The sequence below is a fragment of the Chroicocephalus ridibundus genome, chromosome 3 (assembly GCF_963924245.1).
Source record: "Chroicocephalus ridibundus chromosome 3, bChrRid1.1, whole genome shotgun sequence".
Classification (NCBI taxonomy): domain Eukaryota; kingdom Metazoa; phylum Chordata; class Aves; order Charadriiformes; family Laridae; genus Chroicocephalus; species Chroicocephalus ridibundus.
In genome coordinates, this window is record NC_086286.1 from 46,591,054 (window position 1) to 46,616,700 (window position 25,647).

Sequence of the window (25,647 nt, forward strand, 5' to 3'; positions counted from 1 at the left end):
GGGCAACGGACGCGGGGCGTCGCCGCTGTAGAGCTTTCTGGGTAGTGCAGTTCGCCGAGGCCGCCACGCCGCGCGGACCCGCGGTCCCTGGACTACAACTCCCAAGATGCAGCGGGGCGAGAAGAGCGCGCTCTGATTGGGCGACCAGGACATGAAGGCCGCCCGCGGCGGGGCTGGGAGGCGTGGCTGCGCAGTGCGACCTCCCCCGGCGGGGCGTCCCGGCCGGGCCGCTATGGGGAATCAAACCGCCCGTTTGCTCGACTCCACTAACGCCGGTGAAATCCGACTGGCTTAACGTGCATTTTTCTGCCTAACTGCAAGCCGTGCGTTGAGCAAGGGCGGCCAGGCGGCAGCTGAAGGCTGGGCCGCTCCCCCGGCAGACGGCAGCTAAGGAGAAGAGGGGCGTCCCGGGGAGCGGCAGCGAGTTCCCCAGCGCGCTGCCAGGTTTTACAGCAGTAAGCACACAGAACAGGAAGGTATATGAGCTCAGGGTTGGGAGCTGCGTTTATTGCAACATCCACTCATTGAGAAAAATAGCAATTAACTGGAAGAGGATCCAGAGAAGAGTCCTAACAATGGGAGAACACACCTTACAAAAAAAAAAAAAAGAATTGAAGTGCCCAATATGTGTAGATTAACAGCAAAAACACTCGACTGTAGTCTTTTAAGTAGCAATTTCTGGGGAACAGAAATTCATTTAAGAGCTTTTCAGTTTCATAGAGAGTGCTGTGACAAGATGCAATAGCTTTCACGCAGTTCTGCAGCTATAAAATCAAAGCGTTTCCCCCCTTTGTTCATCTCTGATGTGCTTCATATTTCAAAAGTATCATAAACAATTAATTCAAACAGTATCATTTGAATTTTGGGACAACAAAGACTGAAACAATTGGCGTAGTAAGTAGCCAAGAAGCTCTTTCATCTCCACTTCCAATACATTAAGTAATTCTGTACATTCTTTTGGCAGGCAGCATGCTCATAGTCTTTGCTCTGATTCTGTGACACTGATTACAGAAATCAAGTACAGGTATTTGGTAACATTAGTATATAGTATATTCCAGTCCAAGTAATCTGGATAATATATAAATTCTTTGGCATGCTGAGGGCTTGCATCTTCAAGCAACAGGCTTTGAGGGTGTGCTTTGCTGTCTGGCATAAAGCAGCTGCTCCCCAAAGGGGCGTTCCAGTGAAGATCTCTTTGTTTTACCTTAGAGTCTTGCCAAAGGTAAGGCATTTTCTTAGGCCGACGACTGTCTTTGGAGAAAAACAGATACCCTAGTCCTTCTTCCACATCTTTGGTGGCATTGCTGTCTCATCTGTGCCCCTGAACCCATTTCATCTCCCACTGAGGGCACCCTCCAAACAATCTGTTCCAGTTCTGAATGATGCTGAAGCTACACAGATAGTGGTACAAGCATGACAGCAGTAACAATGGCAGTAAGCCCTCTTGCTCTCCTTTTCTGATTCATTCACTGTTCCCCTAGTACAAAACTGAGAGCACGCTCCACTTCATTTGACTGCATGTCAGGAAAGATGCTGAAAACAAGTAAATACTTTTCAGTATCTTTCTGACCCCAGCAGCATGTTTGATAGGTAATTCAGCCAGAGTCTTACATGTACGTTGTTGAATTTACGTATTTAGTATTTCTAAAGTGATAATGAGAATAGCATAACTTACTGTTTATTCTATTATTTGAATTTGTTTCTTCTGTTTTAGCATTGTAATCAACAAATAACTATAATTCATCCAACGTACTTGACAAGAAACACAACAGTCCCAATACCAATAAAACTAGAGCCATTTAACATTTTCATCTCGTTACCTAGAATTGCAACTTCTGCATTTTATAAGCACCTAAGTGAAAAAGGATTTAACTTCAGAATTCATTAACATTCACTTTGGTTAGCGTAAAATACAAGAGATTATATTTATAGGACTCTCTTACATTTCTGGGAATAGCAATGACAATTCCATCATATTGTTTTTACTTTCACTCGTACACCCCATCCCGCTCCCAAAAAGAAGAGAGCATAGGTAGCAATAGGTTCTTCAGTTAAAGCCACAGAAAAACTGTAGGAGTTAGTTCCATGCTTCACATGTTAACTCTGCAATTATCTGAAATTCTATTTGTAAAGAGCTTCATGTTTTTTTTCCTTGCAAACACTTCTATTTTTTTTTTCCTTTTAATCTGTTCACATGGCCTTGGCATCAGCCTGATTTTAACAACTAACAGAAGTTGTTATGCCTTCCTCAGTTAACAGAAGTTCACTGCAGAATAACAACATAGACTAGATTACAGCATGAGAACAAGCCAGTTTTTATGTGTATTTCAAAACAGCATAATCAAAGTGTATGGCTTTACCATTGTTCCTTTTTACAGATTTCAGTAACTACTTTACTGAGTGATTAAGTAACTTATACCATATGGTCTAAAAATAACAACGAAAACATTATGAAGAGAGTGAAAATGATCTACTGTGATCAAGAAAAGATGCAACTGCTTACCGACAGCATATAATTCTTATACCAACAGAGCAGAGTATTTTCATGGATTGTTGTGAAGTTCAAAAGCAGAAAATTATCTAGAATTTCCCTTCACAGAGCTAGTCTTCCACACAAACTGATGTCAGGTTTTGCAGCGCACTCCCTGGAGGTGTCACGTTCGGCCTTCTTGGGGTATCTCCCACAGTTCTCTATGCTGTAGTAAACCAAGATGCTCAGCAAGTGCCTTTCAATGAGTTAAGTGAGAACTTACTTGTTCCGTAGGGCATACAGGTGAGGAACACTATCAGGATTCATGTGGTTTTACCTGCATCTTTACAATAAATTTTGTAGATAATATGCTTGAATGAAATTCAATTAATGAATCATGGATTACTCCTAGTCACATCTCACAAAGGTGCATTCTGAAGTTATTTTACAAAAAAATGCTGCAGGAAAGATAAACACTAGTGCTCAGCTATGACAACAGTTATTCAGGAAGGATGTTAATGTGAGGTAACAACCAAGTCAAGCAGGCACATAGATTATTTTTAACAATTTTTCTATTCTTGAAGCCAGGGAAACATACAGTAATGAAACAGTGTACTCTTTGTTTTATCTATAATCAAAACCTTAAGACAATATATGTAATTTATATAAATAACTATCAGAATAAATAATTTTTAACTTGAATATCTCTTACACTCTATTTCGAAAGCAAGAAGGAAAGCTGAGGTAAACTAACCACACTCTTCAGCCTTTCCTAACAAAGTGAAGGAGATGCGGTAAGACAAGGCAGCCTCAGGAGCCTGAAATGGGTTTTCTTATTCTCTAAAATCCTTTCCCCAGCTCTGCTCTTGCCTCTGTCCACCTGCCAGATCCAGCATTCATCAGGCTCTTGCTGAGTGGAATAATTCATTAACCCAGACAAAAATTAACTCCTCTCCCCCAGGGCTAGTGAGTTAAGTTGTTTCACAGAAAGGCCTAATGAGCACTACCACCACAGCAAAATAGGAATTAAAAGCAAATGGGTAGCAGAGGGAAAGGAGCTCCAGCTACATGGGACAAAAATAATTTATGGCAATATGAAAATATGTTACAGGCTTTAGCTTCTTGGGAAAAAGTTTCTGGCATTTCAAGATTGCGGAAAATCTTGGATTACTTTTGTGAAGGCAGACAATGAGCCAAGATTTAACATTTCAAAAGCAGACTAAGACTATCTTGTTTGTCCAGGATGGTATTGTGTGTGCTATGGTCTTAGTAGCAGAATAGAAATATAGCTGAAAAAGAAAAGAATTACAATGAAAGTACTGAGCAAATACTAGAAAGAACATAGTAAATATCAAACCAAAACATAAAATGATAAGATTAAGACAGATCAAAGAGGAGCAATAGACACCCATACAGCTCTTGCACATGAATAAAAGCGCGGCCCAATTCAGCGCTAAAGACTCAGTAAGAGTTCAAACCAGTTTTATAAGGTGAAAAAATACACAAATCCCATTTTTTGTGTATTTAGCATTTTAACAATAACTGGGGAAAGAGGCCATTAATATAGGCAATTTCCACAGCACATGAAGGCATTTAGGTATTTCACAATTAGCAAAATCAACCACAAAGTTGAAGGCAAAAGGTATCAACAGCTACCTTGCCATCACAATGAACATTTTTAGGCTGTTTGTATCAACTACTGGCCAATACATACAAAGTTGCTCTTAGTGGTTACCTGAACAGCCTAAGCTCAAAGGGAGAGGTGGAATATAAGCTATCTCCTCAGGAAGGCCTGAAATGATGCACTTTTCCCTAAAATTGATGGGGATAACATCAGCCTTTGAAGAAGCAGAGGCAGATGCCCCATCCAATAGCTGGCCACTCAACAACAGGTGACAACATTCATTTACACCCAAGCAAGCACATGATCAGAAAACAGACTGAGGTAGGGGGAAACACTGCAGACTTACAAGTATTTGCATTTCTCTTTATACACACTGCAAGAGCGAAACCCCCAAGAAATGCACTGGTAACCTGATCAAAGTAGAAATTGTTGGCAATGGTAGAAAAGTAATAAGGGAAACAGCTCTGGCTCAAAGGGACTGACATTGAAACTAGCATCCCCTTTATTTCCCCATGTGCATTTCCACTTGCAACTCATACTTCCATTCCCCAGCAATGCATTTCTTGTGAAAAATCGGGGGGGGGGGGGGGGAGGGGGGGGGAACCCCCTCTGCTCCCTGTGTTGTGGGAGGTGTAGGAACAGAGAGCAGCACTTACGCAGCTACACTAAACTAATTCTGTAGCCACAGGAACTCCCATGCTGCTTTAAGGAAGTGATTCACCTAACACGGCTAAACACCAGGAGCTTGTACCAGAGCCAACATTGGTGAACACCAATAAGAATGCACAGTCTCATCTTATGGCACCAAATATAAAATCTGCCTTGACTGTGGAGCATCATCACTGCTGACAATTAACAATTAAAGGTGCTCTACCTGCTTAACAGATGAAGGGAAAAGACACCAGCCTCTTCCAACTCCTGAATACATCAACAAAACCTTCAGAGGCTTCAGTTCATCCCAACAAAAGCAAAGCACAATGATACTCTGCTTCTGGGCCTTTTAAGACATACCTTCAGGATATGCTTTAAACACTGGTATCAAAAGCCTTGAAGGCAGAAGAGTAAGCACAGTATGCTTTCTTGTTGGTGCAGCTTTTTCCCGGGATACTTTTCACTCCTTATCCATTTGTGGTTTAAAGAGCCTGCAGCTGGAAAGCTTCCAACGTACTTTCTCTTAAGTCAATGGAGGCACATTCTACAAGATATGGTATTAGAATAAATACTGGGGTAAGTCGCTAGAATGAACCAAATGTGATGACATAGCAGAAGTCTCGGATAGTAGAGAAGTTTTATACAAAAATAAGAAGAGTTACCTCATTAGGAAAGCTTGATTATGGAAAACTATTTAAATCCAGCAACTGAGAAGACAAGAAATGGCACTAAGTGCACTTTGCATTATATATAATACTTACAATATCCCAACAGGCACAAGGATATCTTTTAAAGTAAGACTAGGAGATTCTCCTGACAACAATAGTTTTCCCAGTTTTTCAACATCAGCTGCAACAGTGCTTAGAAACTCACAAGACGTGGCACAAAAGCGTTGTAATTTGCTGCAGACAGTATTTTCTCATAAAACATTAAAAACTTACAAGCTTAGTACTAAGCACTGCAAGTTATAAAGAAGGAATTACAATCCACTGTCATTAACATTAAAGAAAAGATACCTTTCACCAACTGTAAGCTATTCAGTCCTGGCAACCAAGTCCACTCAGTGAAAAGGCTATTATTCTGTGCCTAATCACAGAGCAGACAAAGATTCCTCTTCAGCATGAGGTAAAAGGGACAGGCTATCATCCATAACTCCATAATGTCTCTGAAGGAAAGCAGTCATCCTGAATTTTTTCATGCTTGATCACTTTCAGAAGAGTCTTAAGGCTGCCCAGGAAAGACATTACAGCAACCTTCTTCAGTTAGTTTTCTCCATGGGTTGAGACCCTGCTTTCCAGGGATAGTAAATTAACATGTTCATAAAACTATCCTTCAGCTGTTGGAAGCCAAGTACCTCTGGCCACTTCCGTTGAGAGTATGCTTGAGCTAACACCACCACCAATAGCACCAGTCCTATCTTTGATCCAAACCATTACTTCCCTACACCAAAGCAAAGCTTTATGTGTCTGTGAAGACCAACATAACTGAACCTGATTAAAGCCAGCCCAGACAAGATGACAGAAACATCTCTGCTTATGATTGTTTCACCTTTATATATAGATGAGTAGAGGGTTTTATCAATCAGCCCTCCCCCCTCAATCTAGCTCTCAGTTCCAGTTTTATTTCAGTACATCTGTGTACATAATTTTAAAGCGCTATTTAAGCAATTAACCAAACCATAGTGGTATTATAACTTGTAGAACAAGACGCTGTACTTTGTTTTAGCAAAAAGAAAATATTACAGAACTTGTCTCTCTGGAGATATCTACAACATGCCTCCAGATAGCAATTCAGAGCAGGAATGCAGTATGAATTATGAGTCAACTCCTGGAGAAGCCCCTCTCAATTATAAGCAGAGATTAAAGAGATCTGCATCAATTATGGTGTCCTGAAGTTACCTGGTATAAGTCCCATTCCATTTCTAGTAGCAACTTACTATGTTGCTTTTTACAGCTACATGTATGAGCTCTCGTGCTTAGATTTAAGTCCCTGGCTACAAAATACTTGACAGTTTCAAAATCTAAAATGAGGCAACTAGAACTATTCACTGCAGAGCTGGCATCAGCAGCAAGTTTAGGCTTTGCTGATGCGATGGAATCTTTTCTCTAAAGTACTTAGAAATCTTTAAAAAGCCACAATTTCACACTAAACATTATTCTTATTTGCATATAGAATACTATCTTTCGTAATTTGTATTCCCCTGGAAAATATTCCCAGCAGCTAGATGTGATATTCACTTTAGAACTCTGTACATTGAACCATCTGATCTTCCTAAGTCTAACTTAGAAATATCACGTAACAGTTTTATGTGCATTGTGGTTGCAAGTATCTTTTGTTATTTAACACTGTACATTGATTTACTAGAGCATCATTTGAAAATGCACAATACACTCACATAAACCTGAGTTAATTTAACACAGAATTTCAGCCAGAAACCTACAACAGCCTGGTTAAAGATGAGAGTTTTAAGCCTGAAATAATGATGATGATTGTGTAAAGATGACCACATTTAGATTCAAAACTTGTTTCAATTCTAGTACCTCTGCTTTAACAAAGTCACCTGTAAGCAGTTACAGTTAAGACTGTATAGATAATAGGGTATATATTTCAATACTCAGAGACAAATTGTTTTTAACAGTAAGTTCTGTAACATGGCTACAAGAAGAAGTTTTAAGTGAGACTGATGACCACACCTTTCAGATAGTCTGGTTATTTCCCCATTTTAAAGTTTTAATACACCTCCAGGAGTTACATCTTTAATTTTCAGTTTCTTTGAACATTTTGCTCAGCTGTTCAACCAGCGCTACAAGCTCAGGGTTTCCCCCAAGTGATTCAATTTGTTTATAGGCTTCAGATTCAAGCTCTTTCAATGTATTCCGAGTGTACTCAAAGGAACCCACATTTTCAAGGTAATGTACACAGTATTTTTTTATATCTATGTTCTCTGTCCTTTGACGTAAAATGTTTTGCACCTGAGTACTTTCAGGTCTTGACCAAATTGCATGAATGGTTGGGAACGAGAACTTGCCCTCAGTTAAGTCTTCACAAAAACTCTTGTTTTCACTATATTCTTTGGAGTGCAAGTTGGCATAGTCATCTCTTATTTGGAAGAAGAGGCCAAGTGTGTTAAGAAGCGGCTTTAGGTCTTTTTTATAATTAGAGAACAGCTGCATGAGGCCTACAGCTAATCCAAAGAGACCGCCTGTCTTTTGCAGTACCATAGCTTTATATTCAGCTTCTGTAGGACAGGTGTAAGTATCCCTCCAGTAAATATCCAAGCCTTGACCTTTATGGAGTTCCAGAAGTTGACGGGTAAAAACTTTAACAGCATCTGGATGATCAAGGGTTAAAACCTTCTCTAAACCAAGGAAATACACATAATTAGCACAGTTGATTACAGACGGAATTCCATAGATACTGTGTGCCACTGGAAAGCCTCGCCGTAGCTTTGAGTTATCTTCAATATCATCCACAAGCAGGCTTGCATTGTGCAACATCTCTGTCACTTCAATGATAACCTATTACAAGAAGAGAAAATTATTAAGTCTCCCATTGTAATTTCACCTCCAGATTTGCAAGACCCTATTTAAAATAGGTAAGGTTTTAAAGAATTATATTTTCTATCACTAAGGTTCCCTTACAGACCACTTGCCTTTACTATTAATACAGATTTATGATTCTCTTCATCAGCCAATTCGCTGTAAGTCCTGGATTACATGGTCTGTCTTTTGTGTAAAGTCTTCAGATTCAAAGTGAACTTACTCCCTGAAGTGTTTCCACTTGCATGCTCCTCTTCACTGCTGGTACAGTTCTAAAATATGCCATTGTCTAGGAGTCATGCAGTAACTATTATTAGAAACATGACTAGAAGAAAAAAAAAAAGGCAACACAATGTTGTGACAAGTTTAGATTCACTAACCTGAGATCTCCCAAAGTCAGTTCTTGAGAGTGTCAGGTATCATCCATTAACACATTTGTCTTGTAAACTCTGGTTTTGGTAAGTGGAGAGTTCATCTTTCTTTCCCCACACCTTGTGTAGTTATCTTCAGTACTGAGCTCTTAAAGGACAGACTATTCTCTCTGAAACATCATTTGGAAAATTCTTGGCAGAAAGGCAATAGCTACTACTTCTTTCTGGAGGCTTCCTACACACTTACTATTTGTTACTAGGTAGACCAATACCATACTTCACCTGAGGTATGCAATAACTGTTCAGAACATCAAGCTTGGAGCTGACTACATTTGCGTAAAAGCAAACCTTAACAATTCCAAAGCAGGACAACTCAACAAGAAATGAAGTGTTTTAACACTATATACTGTGGTTTTTTATTGCACAGCTGCTATGCAAACAACCATATTCAGCATCTGCTTCAGTGGAAATAAATTTAAGCAGGTAAAACTGCATGCTGTATGAACTCACTGCAAAACATATCTGGTTAAGATATGATTTTAAAGCTAATGAACCAATTACACTTCCTAGCTACAAACACTGCACTCAGTCAACATTCACCAAAATAACTGCTTCTAAAAAAATACTAAGGCCACCACTAAATAGTGGCAAGTACCTAGTACATTCCTATTTGGTGGGTGCTATAGGAAAAAGAGGGACTTCGCCACAAGCATTTTCTCATGCAGCAAGCCACCTAGTGTTCAGTGACCATCCCAAACATTAAAACCCAAATCCCAGCAATCTAATAGTTTGCCCAAGATAAGACTGCAAGAACAACCTACTTAAGAAGCACTAATGACTCATCTGCCGGTTAGAAGTGAGTCCTACTTTGACCTGTGAAGGTACCTGTTGCCCATTGACTTTAAATCAGAGGACAGAGTACTTACTAAAAGCAACTTTGCATACCTATTTGTCTAGAGTATTCTTTTAAATCCATTGTGTCATTCTCAGTCTCACTACTATCAGGAATGTTTCCCTGTATTCTGTGAGTTCCTTGGATAAGCCTATACTAGCATTTCTCTTGCTAATCTCTTTCATATCACAGTTCCATAAACTTCTGTAGCTTCTAGACATTTAAGGTTAATTGAAATAGTGCTTCATAACTCTGTGTTTGAATCAAGTCATCTTATGAACTTAAGACAGTGTCAAAAATGCTTCAAAGTTGAAAGTAAGGACAAAAAAAAAATCAGACAGCAGAAGAGGTTTATTTTAGAAGACATCAGGAAGTAGTCTGAGGAAGTGAAAAGACTGCTCTTCATAGTAAAAACTGAAGAACCAGTACAGAGTGTTATGGTTTCTTACAACCTAAACCTACCTAATCTGTGGCTGGTGTACTATCACTCCAACAAATAGTGCATGAGAGAAGACTGACCCCTGCTGTGACGGTTGCTCAGCAAAAGGGCAAGAGGCAACAGTTACAATGCAGCATAAGAAATCCCAATTAGAGAGAATGGAAGAGTTTGTTAACATGGAAGGAGTTCAGGCACAGGATGATAGGCCCAGAGAGGCTGCAGTCTACATCCTCAGATGTTCAAAACTCAGCAAGGACCCCAGAAGCCTAAAGTAGCTACAAAGCAAGCCCTGCTTCTCATTAGGGAGTAAGGACTCTAGACTGCATGATAAGACTACTAGTTTTAGGTCCAGAACATGAAGTGGTTTATAAAGTTGATTTAAATGCTGTGTTTGTCATTTTTGTATCAAAATCATAAGACTTTTTTATTCCAACCACTGTATTTGTATAGTTTACAAGGCAAATGTCTAGCTTCTTTCATAAGTCACTGAAAATTCAGTGTTAATAACTGAGTTATGTTAAGTAGGTAACAATGGTAACTGCTTTTCTACAACTTAAAAGGTTGAGCACACTTGGAAATAAGTAACTATTCTACAGAAGACAAGTTATAGAAGCAATTTCTTTAGTGTTATACCACAGTCAAAGCTTTGCACTAAAGTTGTTTTCCTGAAAGTTTACTTTAATATATTGAGAAACTAGTGTGTTTAAGATTTCTGATAATTTAGGCTATGTAAGAATCATCTGTTATCAGTCATCTTGGAAGAAAGGTAACAGCCCTCTAAAAATAATTAGCCAGTACCTGTATTTTGTCTTCTGGAACATTCAGCCAGTGATTAAAGGCCTGTGACAGTTTGGTTCTCACTTGCTTACCTACAATACAAATATTATAGGCATTTATAGAAAAAAATAATCACATGAAGTTCATTATTAGGGACAACAGTTTCTCTTAACAACTATAGCTGATTTGAGTTGTGTAAGCAGGTAAGTGTGATCACCTGAAAGCAGAAAATATATCATAGTAAGTGTGTAGCTTGTTCCCTCATTGTATGAACATCACAATTACCAGCAGCTTCAGTTTTAAACTTTTCACAGTAATATGCAAAGCACATATTTACAGGTTTTGTATTTGGTTTTGGCAGTTTAGTTAGAAAGTGATCCTGAGTATGCCAGTAACACGCACAGATCAGTTTACTACCTCTGAAAATAAGCCCTAGTTTACCAAGCATGTTCATTTTTGTGTCTGTAACAGATTTAAGAAGTTTAAAATATGATGCATTATTAGTTGAAGATACGGATATTCGTTGAATATCTATTTCTCTCCATTTTTAGGTTTTTCTCCTGTAGTACTCTACACTCGCTATTGAAAATTTGTAAAACAGGAGAGTGACATTTGACATACTTACTAAATAACTCTAAACAAAAATCTGAACAGAATTTTCCAGGAATTCAGACATATATCTTATACCTGTGAAGTCTACCTATGAACAATAGGATTTGTTCTGTTTTGGCTAAATCTAGTTTGGTGGAGCCAAGTAGTCACCCTGTTTCACAGGGATGAAAGATAAGATCAAAAGTACAAGTTTAGTATTAAAATAAGCACTACTATTCAATCCAGATACATTTTACATGAGAGCTAATTTTAATAAAAGTTAACCTACATGCATAAAATCGATGCCAGCTTGCTGTAATAAATTGCCAGAAGTCATGTACAAATATTTATTCAATGTCTACTGATGATCAATATGAAATAAAGTCACCCCCTACCCACACTGAGACAATAGTGCTCTGAACTTTGAGAAGCTCAGCTATGTATAAGAACTTTGAATAACCAAAAGACAGGTTTAGACAAACGACTCTGCATATGTAGCTCACATCAAAACAAGGCCTTTGGAAAAAGTTTTAAATAAACTTCAAAGCAGTGCAACCTAGACTGTGGGTTCCATACTACTCATCTCAAGATCTACTGAGACACATAACTTCATGATTCTGCAATATTAGTCCTCATGTTGATGATGCCACCTTGACCATAGTACTGAAGAAATTTCAACATTTGAATCTCTCTCTAAGGCTTCTCTATTGCTGTGTGACCAGCACATAGAGAACAGAATAATAAAAGTGGGTAGATTCACTTGCAGTGATATACCCTGGAGAAATTGGACTGAGGATTTTTCCTCTTCTAATTAAGTCACCACCAGGTAAGGCACTTCTTCCCTCTCCCCACCAACAACTTTGTCCTCTGGCTCTGTCCTGTGTGAAAGGGGACTTTCCCCTGGACATACGCTGTCATTGGCTTCCGTTCTCCATTTTTGTTTTCTGTGCTCAGTTTTAAACACTAATAGCTTTGTGCAGGAGGGAGGGAGGGATTGTTTTGTCCCTCAAACAGCAGAACAGATATTTTAAGCTCCCCATGCCAGGCCTGCTCTCTATCAGGAAAGTACATAGCTGGTTCTAAATTATTTTTTAAAAGCCTGCTTATTTAAAACCAATATTTTGCTGACTTAGAAGTTCATTATTTTAACACAGGCAACTAGAGCTCAAATTTAAATACAAAATTAGAGTAGTACCCAAGAGTTTAAGAAACTCTCACATTAACTAAGCACCACCACTAATTCAAGTTAGACCTGCTTTTGACAGCATCTCCTACAAATTCTAAGGATTTGAAACACTTCAAACACTCAAGACTTCCCTCCTTTTCCCCATGTGGTTAGATCAGATTTTGGCCAGAATGATTCCTTGATCTGACTCACTACACACTTGTGACCACCAGTACTGCGCATGGGAGGGTCAAAATGCCCTGCATCAGAGGTTTAATAGTTTATTTTAAAATAGTTGCATGAGTTAACCGAGGAGAAAAGATTACTCAAAATTATTGAGAGTAACTGCTACAAACCTCTGCCAAACCGTATGGCTTGCCAGTTAAGTATTAATAAATATTTCAGTACCTCCATAAAGAACACTACTCAGAGATAATATCACATTAAGGAAGTGTACCTTATCTACAGCTGTTTATTCAGTTCTAAATTACATTGATACAGACAACACCTACCTTTTTTACATTAGGCAGCTAATTCTGGTTTTCTGAATGTTTCCTAGAAAGCGTGCTTTTGGAATGCTGGACATTCAGCAACAAGTGTTATCTCATCATGAGGAACATAACTATCAGCATACACCAAATGGATTATTAACGTGCACAATGGATTTAGCCACTTCAGTTCCTTAGTACAGGCAGCATTTGAATTGTTAGACTTGTCTACCTTGACTAGCAAGGCTGTCTAGACATTGACTATTCTAGGAAAAACCACTATCTGTATAGCGAAGCATTCACCTTTCCTTTTATAAGTACAAATTCGCTTTGTGAGCCCCTTTAAAGGAACATTATTGTTACATAAATGCTATTTTATCTTGTTCTGAAGTCGATGCTACCCAGTCTATGTGATATTACAGCAATTTTCTGTATGTATGTTTTATGCTTACAGCCATGCTATGATGGCAAAAACCCAAACCCCTCTAATAATGGTCACAAAAGCCTACATGCAGAAGCCTGCATTCCTTGCCACACCTCCCCAGACTAGACAAGACAACAATCCAGGGACATTAGGACAAGATTAAAAACAGTAAAACTTAACACTGGCAGAATTACCCAATTTCTTCACTGCCACATGTCACTGCTCTATTATTCTAAGCAGGCTATGGTAAAACTGAAGAACAGAGGTCTAACTTTCAAAATCAGAAGCTCTACCTACTGTATAGAGCTATAATAATTGACATTACTGCACCAAGCTTTTATCAAAATTATGCTAAATACATTCCGTTTAATCTGCTTAAGATCCCAAATATTACCCAAATCAAAGAGCAACTACAGAAAGCTTTTCTCCTTAGTATTGCTGTATGGAAAAGGTGAGGAAGAAAAAAAGTATTTGGAACATAACAGATTGATGAAATTTCTTCTAGAGGGAAAAATGTAAAACCTTTATCCTTGAAACAAAGATCAAGTGAAAGATGTTGTATTGAGGACAATCCCTCCCCACCTCTTCAGACAGATGAGATGCTTCTCTAAAAAAAAAGAGAAAAGAGTTAGCCTGACGTATACACTCTATGTACACAATTGTTCTTGTGACAGGGTACAGACCCAAAACCTACACACCTCCAGCTCTGGACAGGCTCCTCATTAGTGTTTCTTCACTCTTGCTGTATTAAAGTGACCCAAAACTATGCCCTTAGGGCAGTACCCCACTTACAGTGAGGGTACATAAATGGGCTAGAACAGCACGGGGAAAAAGCAGAGGGACTATTAACCTAGCCCTCATTACAGCCTCACTGAGCTGATCAACTCATTACCCCAGCACAAAACTGTCTGCTTTTTGCTAGGTTAGCTTTCTGCCTGCTTTACATACTGAGTCAGCTTATGAAGTGGGTCTGCCAGAGTTATTACAGGGTAAGGAGCAGATGCTGAGAGCCAGGGAAAGGGGGCACTGCCCTTCTGAAGGAAGCAAGCTCCAATATTACCTCAGCTATACCGTACACTTTCATGTTTAGCTCTGTCTTTTGATGGATTAGTGTTAAATACATAAATTCCCCAAGCAGACCTCCCCACACAGCTACAAGAACACTATAGCCAGCATACGCAGCAGGAAACCAGGCAAAGACAGCAGGCCTACACACTCTGAAACCTCGGCAGCCACTTGTGACAGATCAAGGTCACTGTAGAATTGTCTAGCTTAACTCCTCTGTTCAAAATAGGGTTAACTAGTCTGTAGTTGTGATCCTAATTTTTGCCTTGTTTATTCTTCTCAGGATCCCGAATGCCACCATCCCATGGTCACTGCAGCCAAGGTTGTCCCCAGTCTTCATGTCCTAACCAATTCTTCCTTGTTTCTAAGCGTGAGGTCCAGCAAAATGCCTTCCTTCATCAGCTCCTTGATTATCTGTGTTAGCAAGCGATCATCAGTGCATCCCAGAAAACTCCTGGATTGCCTGTGCCCTGCTGTGTTGCTGCTTCTACCAGATACTGAAGTAGCTGGAATCTCTCATGAGGACCAGGGCCTATAAATATGAGGGAGGCATCTTCCGGTTGCCTTAAGGCCTCATCTACTTCAGCCTGCTCAGGTAGTCTGTAGCAAAGACCCACTATAGTGTCACCCCTATTGATCTGCCCTCTAATCTTAACCCATAAGATCTCAACAGGCTTATCACCTGACTGAAGGCAGAGCTCCATGCAGTTCTTCTGCTCTTTCACATAAAAGCCAACACGCTCTTTGCTATCCCAGACTGCCTCCCCAGGCAGTCCATATCAACCCATTGCAGCCCTCTAGCTATGCAAGCTATCCCACATCAGATATCCCAATAAAACTGCAGCTTTGTAACTGCACACAGACCTCTAACTCCTCCCATTTACTCCCCATACTGTATGCATTTATGTAGAGGCACTTCAGAGGTGCAACCAGTCCTGCGGATTTCCCAGAAAAACTGAGAGCTTCCCCCATCATATTGTCCTGTTCATACTTTCCTATTTGAGTGCATACACCCAGGATGGGCTGCCTTCAGCTCTGCTCTGTTGATTACAGCTGTCTCTTGTCCACATCAGCCTACACCCTTTGTTTGCACATTCACCATTTCCTTACTCAACTGTGGGGTAGTCATTCTCCTCTATTGTAATTTCTAGTTTAATTCCCTTCTCACCTTCTGTTGGCAGAGACACTTCTGCCCTGACCTGGGTAGGTGGATGCTATCTCCTCCTCATAGTCCTTGATCTACAGAGGGAGTCCCACAGTCATAAAACTCAAATTTCTGCTATCAGTATCAGCTGTGCAACTAACTAGCTGTCAACATGTAGGATCTGTCTGTTCCTCTCGATGGAGAGGGGAAGGGGATTTAGGATCATGGAGAAAAGCTACCTGGCTTCCTATGCCATTGGCCTTTATTCCAAACACCACATAGTCACACTTGATAAACTCCAGGTAACCCCTTGCTCTATCTACTAGTGCTTAAGTGGAAGAGCTGCAGGGTTAAGTAGTCTGAGGGTGAAACACACCTTGGCAGTCCCGCCATAATATCCCTGATCAGAACTACACAGAAGTAGTAAACCTCCCTAAGACAGAAGCTCAGATGGACGCCCCTGTCCCCTGCAGGAGTCACTGTCCCCACTACTGTCTGCAGGTGCTAGTTTGCTAACTTATTTAGCAATTGCACATGAATCCTTCTCCTGTTGCCAGAAGCCACCAACTCCCAGCCCTCGCTGTTGTGAGGGTATCCACTTCCCAATCTGATATGCACAGACTGTTCATGCCTCTCCTTCAATATACTTGGGGGTTTCAGGCTCTTGAACCTGTAGGGTTCTTCCTCTTTTTGTTATTTCTGATGCTGTGCAGTCTGCTGACCCCCTTCCCTTCCACTGCTCCTTTGCTTGGTGGCACACATTTTGCACAACTGCACACCTTTTAGGGGCAGGGACATCACTTTCTTCCGGACCGGTGAGGGCCCAGGCATCCCTGCAGCTCAGAGCCTGGAGAGCTACAGCTTCTCTCAGGAACTTGGCCCAAGTTGAGGCCTCTGATGTGCCAGGTGTAGCTGTGCCAGCGGTAGGGATCATGCTCTGTGATGCTTAACTCCTTCACCAAGCTGGTCATATTCAACAGCCCAGCAGAAAAAGCTGATGAACAAAAGCCAGTCTTGATTGCTTAGCTTGCTAAACAAGCCCAGCAAAGACTGCAGCCAAGACCAGCGCAATGCACATGAAAGGAAAGATGCAGAGTCATGAATGGGATCAGAATCTACCTCTTTCAATAGCAAGCTGTTAACCACATCAGTTCTACTGCAACTGAAACTCCATGTACTCCTTAGTGCTGCAAAAACAGCTACTGCTGTTAACTACGTCACTCAGAGATAAAAGATTCATCTGTCTGGAACAGGTCATTTTTGAGACAAACCACACTGGAATTTGTGAAAGTTAATCCTGTTCATTACGCTTTGTTCATGAGACTAAAGGACAGAATACTAGATTACGCAGAACACCACTATAAACAAGGATGGCAATATTATTCTACAATGAGATTTTACAAGAAAAGTTACTGCTTCAGAATGTATGTTCTCCCAAGCACTATATTCTGCTAATGAAGGAATAAGGATTAATTACCATACTAGCAGTTAAAATAGCAACATAGTAAAAACCCATAAGCCTAGTTGTTTCTCTATCCTAGTGCTGTTAAAGTCAAAGAAATAGACAAGCATATTTTAAGTATCACCCCCAAACTGTTACCATTCAAAGTCCTATTTCATTAATGGGAAGCAGAATAATCAGCTTCTTGTATTGAGGGATTAATCCTCAGCAGTTATAAAAAAAGGTGTGTTCTTGCAGTATAGACATTAGCAGATACTTTTTTTTTTAAACAACCTTAATATTGTTACACAATCTCCTTTTATGTAAACAAAGTTTGATATGTATCTAAATGCATTCAAGTTCTCATAGGTTACTAAATCGTTTGGAGAGTTTGTTTTTAAACTAGTCTTAAAAGTTAAGCAATTGGACTATAGCAGAGCCATGAATGTACATATTTGACAAGCAGCCAAGCTTTCCGCAAAAGCCCCTCAGAACTCAAGATGATCCAACACAGGAACAGCTCCTTGTCCCCACCCTTGCACCAGCTTACTAACAAGACAAGAGAAGATTAATCAGGCAAGTTTTTAACAGGTGAGGTGATCGATACTACCTAATCATTTGGTTAGCAAGCTGAGAACTGGCACAAGTTAACTAGCAGGAGAATACTGCCAGAAGCTAAAGAGGATGGAATGAAACTGCCTCTTTCAGCAAGAGCTTTTTAGATTAGCTCAGGGTGGAGCCCAAATGAGATGCCTAATTGTGAAGGGCTAGCACACACCTAATTTTTCCCACTCACCAAGCATTGGTGCTCATACTGGTTCCAAGGTTCACACAAGTAACCACCACCTACTGATCTATACTTGAATAGCTGACTTCGGGGAAAGCCACAGCATTTCAAAAACAGTAAACATCCAGCTATATGATTGTGAACTCTCACTGCTTCACCTGTTACTTCTACCTGCCTAGTTTAAGAGAAGTCTGTCCTTTTGAATCATGCCACCATTTCTGCATAGAGAGAAGTGTATCTTGTTTCTCACCTGCTCCAAAAATTAAACTAAATTCACAAGAGATCAACATGTTAAAGTGGACAATCAGATTTATGATACTTTAGCAGGATAAGATACAAAATGCTTTCACTGTCAGTAAGTATAACATTATATAAGCCATCAGCATAGACTGATCAGGGTTGATCTCACTCACAAGAAAGTATAGGAAGTCAAGGTGGGAAGGTTAAGTATATATCCTAGCTGCATCATTTAAAGTGAAAGCTAACTGAAGAGCTATTAGTCAAGCACTTTTGCCTATGGAAGATTTTTTGTGGCACTTTTTGTCTGTTGTATATTTCCTACTAGGAAGCTGAGCTTTTTTTGCTGGTATCTACAATACCTTAAAAAATAATCAGCAGCTAAAGATGCAAAGGTGTTACAATATACCTTGGTTATGTGAGATAATATAACCAAACAAAAAGCACAGTTAAAGATGGTCTTAGAGGAAAGTAAATTTCTTCAAGACCAGCTCTTAGAAAGATCTCTGTAACATTGTAGACTCATTCTCAAGGTAGTTCTCTAACAAAAACCAACACCCAGCTCAGCATGCCCAAGTGGAATATACCGTGAGGAAATGGGAAATGAGCTTTCTGGCATTAAAAGGGCATGTTACTGCCAAATTCTTTCCTTTTCTTATTTTTCAACTCAAGTAGTGCTAACTGCCAAGCCAAATGAAATCATTTATGTAGACAAGACAATCCTGGATATTTGTAGAGATTAATAATGAAATTCATTATATACAGGTATAATGAATTAGGACCCACAGGATTCACCCTGCTGATATACAGGTCTTTTTGCAGATGTGCAAAAGCCACTTACTACTGTGCCTATGATTCATTATGCTACTTGGCTAGACAGGTCTTCTACCCCAAGTCAGATATAATTTTGGTCAGGATTATTTTCCTTAATCTTTACCATATTTTGTATCTTCCTTTACTCCACCAGTATGCAATATAAAATGGACAGAAGGCAATCCTGCAACAGTCCCAGTGACAAAGTAGTTTCCCACCACTATTTTTTACAAAGTTAGTTACATTGATAGCTTGTACTGTCCTCCTTTCACTTTAGGTGTACAAGCAAAAGCCACAGCAAACAATCTGATTGTTTAGTCAAAGAGGCTTTGAAAGTCATATCCATACAGTAGTAGTATTCTATCAAACTGCCTCCTGAATTCTGCTAAAACAGGTACTGTTCAAGACTGAAAACTTCATCTGAATGTGTTTCTAGTGACCTGATACCACACAAGGACTGGCTGATCCTCTGAAAAGTGAGGCAATCCAGGGACAGCCAAAATTTGCCATAAGAACACCTGGTTCTACACATATCAGGAAGAAGTTACACAAAAGAAACAGGCTATTTAAAAAACCCCAACAAATCACAACCCGCTAAGTCTACTACAGCAAGCAGATAAAGAAAAAAAACACGTTGTCAACCCTGAGTTTAAGAATGGGATCAAGTCATAGCAGAATTACTTACCTAATTATTCATGTTTTATGTAAAAGTCATGAGTTAATGTAACTTTCTATAAAAAGATAATCAGGAAAGAACAGAGCATAGGTATTACCTTAAGTGCATTGGGCCTGGCTGTTTCATTCATGTGTTAATACACATGATGCAGTTGTGCCAGATGTGGGGAGGGTGGCAAGAGGAGGAAGGCAAGGGAAAGAAGTTAAATAATACACAAAACCCCACAAAAACTTTGTTACTTGCCCTTATCAGTTTAAAAGAGTAGCAAGTCAGCTACTCTGAGTGGAGAGCAGAGTAACTGAAATACTACTTGCACTGCAACAGACTCAGTTTTTGTACGTCTCACCAAAAAGGGTGGTTCTACAACAGGAAGAAAAGAACAAATATTGAAAAATGTTACCTTTAATCACTCTTAAATCCACAAATCAAGAATGGATAAGCTTATTTTCTTACACTTCCTGAGACAAAAGTTGCTATAAAACCAATTTTGATATTTAAAAATACCACATTACAAAGAAACTTGCCTGGTAGTTGAAGTAAATACTGGTATGGCTCTAGGATTCTTTTAGATGTTTCATCCATCCCATCCATTTCTTTATTTCATAAGAGGTAGTTCACTGTTAAAGAAAGTGTTATTGACACTATTTAGATCAAAAATTAGGGAAGTAAAAAAACAGATGGATACAATTAATAAAAAGTCAAGGTTAGGTGCGAATACTCCAATTTTGAACATGACACCTTCAGTTAATACTACCTTCACTACATAAAAAAGTTTTCCAGATGTCATTTAGAAAAGAAACAGCCATATGTGTTAAACGGTAGTTTAAGCCAACTCCTAGACTTTGCTCTGATTTGATATGTATTAGAGGACTTAGACAATAGAGAAGTATTTAAAACATCAACATTCACAACAATGAAGCTCCACTGTAAGTCTTTAGAGAAGACACTCAAGCCCATACAAAACCTTGTATGACTGATCTGATTAGACCTCCCTAAACGCTTTCCCTATACAAAAAGCAGAGATGCCCAAGAGCAGAAAAATATACCTTACACCAAGGCAATCTAAACAAGCTGAACACCAGCTTCAGCCTTCTGATTGAATTCTTCAGTCCCCTGTTTAAGCATACAGACATCTTTGCACACTTTCCCATATACTATATGCATCACAGACTCTTACAAGAAATCTTTTAGGATCCATTCCCTACATAGCTCAACAATTTTCTATTGATTATGTTTCAGTTTACATACCTTTGGTCATCTGTATCCACTTTTTTTTCAGACTGTTTTCTATAACGGATTTTCTGTCCTTTCACCTCTAGCCTTCCTTACTGCACTGCAGACGCCGCAGCTCAAAACAATTCTTCTAATGTCATTTTAAGACAGGAACTGCAGCAGTAGCATAAAGTCTCATTCTACTTCAGCATCATTTCTCAGCTATTTAGCTAGCATCCTGGAAATGGTGTACTTCTTGCACCTGGAGCAACTGAATAGTTATCCATAAAAACGACTATTTTAAAGTGGTATTTATAAGTATGGAGTGATGCATTTTTAACATGTGTACAGTAAGAGGAGTGGTTAACACAAGTGGAAAAAACTATGTTCCACACTTGCTCAAAATAATCCAGCAATACTTTCACAACAAAACCTCAAAAGATCAGCATTAAGATCACTGCTTCCTCTTAAGCTATCTGGACAAACTGGTATTCCTCAATACTCACGACCTTTCCCTTTCAGTACAGCTCAATCAGTTCCTGTCTACTCCCATTCCCAGCCTGAAAACCCACGAGGATTTGTAGCAGTCCAAACTTGGGACCTGATCTGTATTAATAACTTTTCCAACCTTAGGCTTGGATCAGTTCCTTTATTTGCTTCACTGCATATGTTGATCAAATGTATCAGCACTTCAGGGGCAAGAAAGGCTATTTAAGCAAACACAGCTGCCAACAAAACACTTGTAAGACTGCACCTTTTGGGAAAGCTTTGCATAGTTTCTTAGCAGTAATGCCACAATAAGCAGTACAGCATTTCCATCCTATCCCACGGTGTGGCAGCTAGCAGTCAGGCTGCACAGTAATCTAAATCATATTTGACACCCTCAGTTTCCTATTTTGTTTTCAGCTTGTTGGTATAACTGAAGGGATAGGAACTGCTTTTAAACCAGCACTGACACAGAGTCAGCTGTCAAACTGTACCCTTACATATCAAGGATAACTCTCAAAGGACTTTAGTGAGGAAGTGAAATCAAGAAGATTATCACAGTCCACCCCCAGATGTTTTAAGCAGAAAGAAGCTGGTAGAGATGGATGTAAGGAGACACTATCAATTTGACAACTCTCCTGCAACTACTATTTGTCAAAAAGCCACACAGATGGTTTAGAATTGAAAGTGCCTAGCTATCCAACAGAGCTGGGAAAAGTTAGGGTTGGAATTGATTCTCTGTAAAAGTTTCTGCTTAAAAGTAGATCTTAAAGTTTCTCCTCTTCCCTCAGGGAATTAGTATCTTACAGACAGGCAAGAAATCTCCTAAGATAATATTCAGAATCCCCAACTAACTTGAAGTTTGCTAGTATTATACAGTACCAAACTAAATATTTGCATCTTTTGGCACAAAACTAGTAAGATTCCACCTAAAATACTGCTTATCAGCAAAAAATTAGTCAGGCACTTCCACAAGTGCCAAGATTTTATTTTTTTTTTAAATAAAAGAGGCAAAAAAGCTCTAAGAGACAAAGAAGATACGGTAACTTATCTTAAATCACTATAGTTCAACTTTTCTAGACTGCCATGCTACCTTTAAATGAAGTGATAAGTAATCTGCGCTAAGGAAAAAAGACACAGTCTGATTATTCATCAGACAGATACATACCTAATACACCCACTGAAACAAGAACAGCAGCAGAACATCCCCCAAGCTTATACAAAGACAGGGCACTTCATAAAGAAATATGTAAAAGAAGATGCTTATAAATGCTTGTATAATGACATATAAATGCCACAATAAGAGACTTGTAATATTATTGCTGTTTCCACAAAGTTAAACATGACCAGCAGAAGTAGGGAGGTGATTGCCCCCCTGTACTCAGCACTGGTGAGGCCACACTTTGAGTATTGTGTCCCGTTTTGGGCACCTCAATACGAGAGAGATATCGAGGTGCTGGAGCGAGTGCAGAGGAGGGCAACGAAGCTGGTGAAGGGCCTGCAGAATAAATCTTATGAGGAGCGACTGAAGGAGCTGGGACTGTTTAGTTTGAGGAAGAGGAGGCTGAGGGGAGACCTCATCACTCTCTACAACTACTTGAAAGGACACTGTAGAGAGGTTGGTGCTGGTCTCTTCCCACAGGTAATTAGTGATAGAACAAGAGGGAATGGGTTCAAGCTGCAGCAGGGTAGGTTTAGGCTGGACATTAGGAAAAAAGAGAAAGAGTGGTCAGACACTGGAATAGGCTGCCCAGGGAGGCGGTGGAGTCACCATCCCTGAATGTGTTTAAGAGTCATTTAGATGTGGTGTTGGGGGATATGGTGTAAGGGAGAACTTTGTAGAGTGGAGTTGATGGTTGGACTCGATGATCCCAAGGGTCTTTTCCAACCTAAATGATTCTATGATTCTAAAGTTATCATATTTGACACAATTGGGAAATGCTTGATGTTAAGCGTTTCCTTCCTAGGCAACTGACCAATTTACTACGGAAGTTACACTGCTGCAGAAAGTCTTCTCAATGAAGACATTTAGAGACAAGATCTCAGTCAGCACCTCCTAGTAGAAAGTAAAATTGCCAGGAGTTAAACAATAAATGAACATGAATACAAAGTCTTTTCTTAGTGAAAGTGCAAAAACTGACTTCATGTATACTTATTCAAAAGATTAAGGAAGTTAAGGTCATTTTACTTTTTAAATCAGTTTCCTTTTAAACCAGTACACAGACTTGCTGCATTTCAATTCATGAATGACTAAGTTATTTTTCCAGTTATTTCTCAGTATCCCCACATAAGCCTATAGAGCAGGTGTTATGGGCACAGGCCATGCAATCTCAACAGAGACCTCACAGAACTGCCTCTTGGACTGCAACAAACCTTACCTCTAATGATCTCTTTGAAAACACACAAGACACTCAAATAAGATGGCGACATGTGCTTCCATAAGTTAGAACTACGCTCAAACTATACTTGAAGCTGTGATCTGCATCTAGGAGCTTTCTAGAGAAGATGCAAGTAATATTAATTCTAACTCACATGTTAAGAAAAGTCTTCACTTTGAAACTTTGTAAAACAGCTCCTTGCCCCATCCCTTCCATCCCATTCTACAGAATATTCTCCCCCTCCTCCAAATGACCTAATATGGTCACTGAAATAAGTCCAGGTTAAATATATAGACAGTATTTTTAAAAGCATCATCATCTCAGTGTTTCCAATCACAGTACAGTTACATGGAAAATAAGAGAGAAGCACCAAAGGAGCAGAGAGCTGTGGAGCAAAAGGAACCATCCAGAAAGTTCTTAGACCTGCTCCATCACGGAACTTAGTGCACCAAGACACTGGTTTCATTGTAACCAATAAAAAAAAAAAGCCTCAAACAGGGAGATGTAGGAGTGAGGAGGTCTGTTTCAGAAGGAACACACAGAAACTGTAGTGAATGTGTATTGTTTCAAAGAGGCTATCAAGGCTCTTAACCCAAAGGTAATTGAGACAGGATGCTTCTCACCCTAGTCCGCATTCTCATTCTAATTAGCAGAGTCCTCTTTACAACCCCTCTTAGGCTGATACCGAACAAAGCCTTGTGTTCAACTTAAGGGTAGGCAGCTCCCCACAGGTGGGAGGATAGACACACACCTTGCCTCCAGAGGCGGCTAAGCAAACAAGCACCTTTCCACACCTGCAGCTTCAACGCTAACGCCACAACAGCAAGAACACACTGTTGCTGGAATCGTGCTTCGATTTTAATAGGATTTCCAGATATAATGGAACACGAACGCCTCAGAAGCCGGACACCACCTGGGCTGTCAAAGCCCTCGCTCGGTGCTGTGACGGCGCAGGGACAGGAAGGGGTTTTGAGCTGCGGGCTCACCCGAAGACAGAAAACGAGTCGGCAGAAGCCGCGACTACTTCTGAATCGCGTCTCAGGCTAAAATTCACATTTCACAGGGAACACGGAGCCGTTACCCAGCTTACCGATGCCTAACTCCCGCGCAAAGCATCACAGTCAAAACAAAAGAAATACGGCTTGTTTTTCGGAGTTCACTGTAAGAGATGTAAAGGCGAGGGGAGGCGGCAGAGCCTCTCTGGCGGCTGCCACAGCGCAAAGGCAAGCGGCCCAGCCTCGCCAGCGCCATCTTAGATAAAGCGAGACCGAGCGCCGAGGACTCCTCGCTCCCCCTACCCGCCGTCCACCCCCATTTTCTGATCGGCGCTGACGGCAGCCGGGCTCAGCCGCCGGGGAGCGAAGCGCCGCCCGCCCGCCGAAGCCCCGGCCCCCGAGAGCGCTCAGTCAGTCAGCCCGCCCGCCCCGCCGACAGCGCCGCCGCCCGCCCGGCGCCGCCCTGCGCTAACGGCGGCCGCCGGCTCCGGCCCCGCTTCCCCTCAGCCCCTTCCCGGCCCCCTTCCGGGCCGCCCGCCAGCCCCTCCTGGGCGGGGCGGCGGCGGCGCCCGCTACCCCCACCCGCCACCCGACCCAGCGCGGAGGGAAAGGGCCGAGTCCTTCGGGGAGCACGCCCCACTCCCCCGCCGGACCCCACCGGCAACGGCCGGATAACGGGCAGGCGGCACGGGGCAGCCCCGCGCCCTGGGCCTTAGAGCGGACGGGCGGCCATCGCTCACCTCGCCTCGCCGCCGCCACCGCCACCTCCAGCCGGAGCCGCGCCCCGCGCTCTCCCAAGCAGTCTCCGCTCCCAGAGTGGCGGCAGCAGCAACGGCAGCGCTCGTAGCACCACCCCCTTCCGCTCTGCCGGGCGCCACCTTCCCCTCTTGGGGGAAAATGCGCCACCAGCGCCCCAGCGCGCAGGCGCCAGCACCGCCCCCTCCGCTCATTAGCATTCAGCGAGGGCCCCGGCCCCCGGCGG

General features: G+C 41.0%; 2 protein-coding genes across 14 annotated transcripts in view; both read right to left on the reverse strand.

Annotated features, from left to right (window-relative positions):
- The window catches only part of TBCE (tubulin folding cofactor E), a 52,737-nt gene extending 27,207 nt beyond the window's left edge, over nucleotides 1-25,530 (reverse strand). Inside the window, exon 1 of the mRNA XM_063328992.1 lies at nucleotides 25,406-25,530. The gene's annotated coding sequence lies outside the window, so the exon portion shown is untranslated. The remainder of the gene's footprint in view (nucleotides 1-25,405) is intronic.
- On the reverse strand, nucleotides 4,693-25,549 carry GGPS1 (geranylgeranyl diphosphate synthase 1). 13 transcript variants are annotated; one of them, XM_063329004.1, is made up of 5 exons: nucleotides 19,604-19,620; nucleotides 13,954-14,038; nucleotides 10,785-10,855; nucleotides 8,508-8,609; nucleotides 4,693-8,263 (listed from the first exon to the last, which is right to left on the reverse strand). In XM_063329004.1, exons 4-5 carry the CDS (start codon nucleotides 8,568-8,570, stop codon nucleotides 7,502-7,504), a joined length of 825 nt encoding a protein of 274 aa, XP_063185074.1. In that variant the 5' UTR covers nucleotides 8,571-8,609; nucleotides 10,785-10,855; nucleotides 13,954-14,038; nucleotides 19,604-19,620; the 3' UTR covers nucleotides 4,693-7,501. The 13 variants fall into 13 exon arrangements, with proteins under 13 accessions (XP_063185074.1, XP_063185082.1, XP_063185070.1 ...); XM_063329012.1 differs by lacking the exon at nucleotides 8,508-8,609 and adding an exon at nucleotides 8,665-8,825; XM_063329000.1 differs by lacking the exons at nucleotides 8,508-8,609; nucleotides 13,954-14,038; nucleotides 19,604-19,620 and adding exons at nucleotides 20,119-20,211; nucleotides 25,406-25,549.
- Between the last annotated feature and the right edge of the window lie 98 nt (nucleotides 25,550-25,647).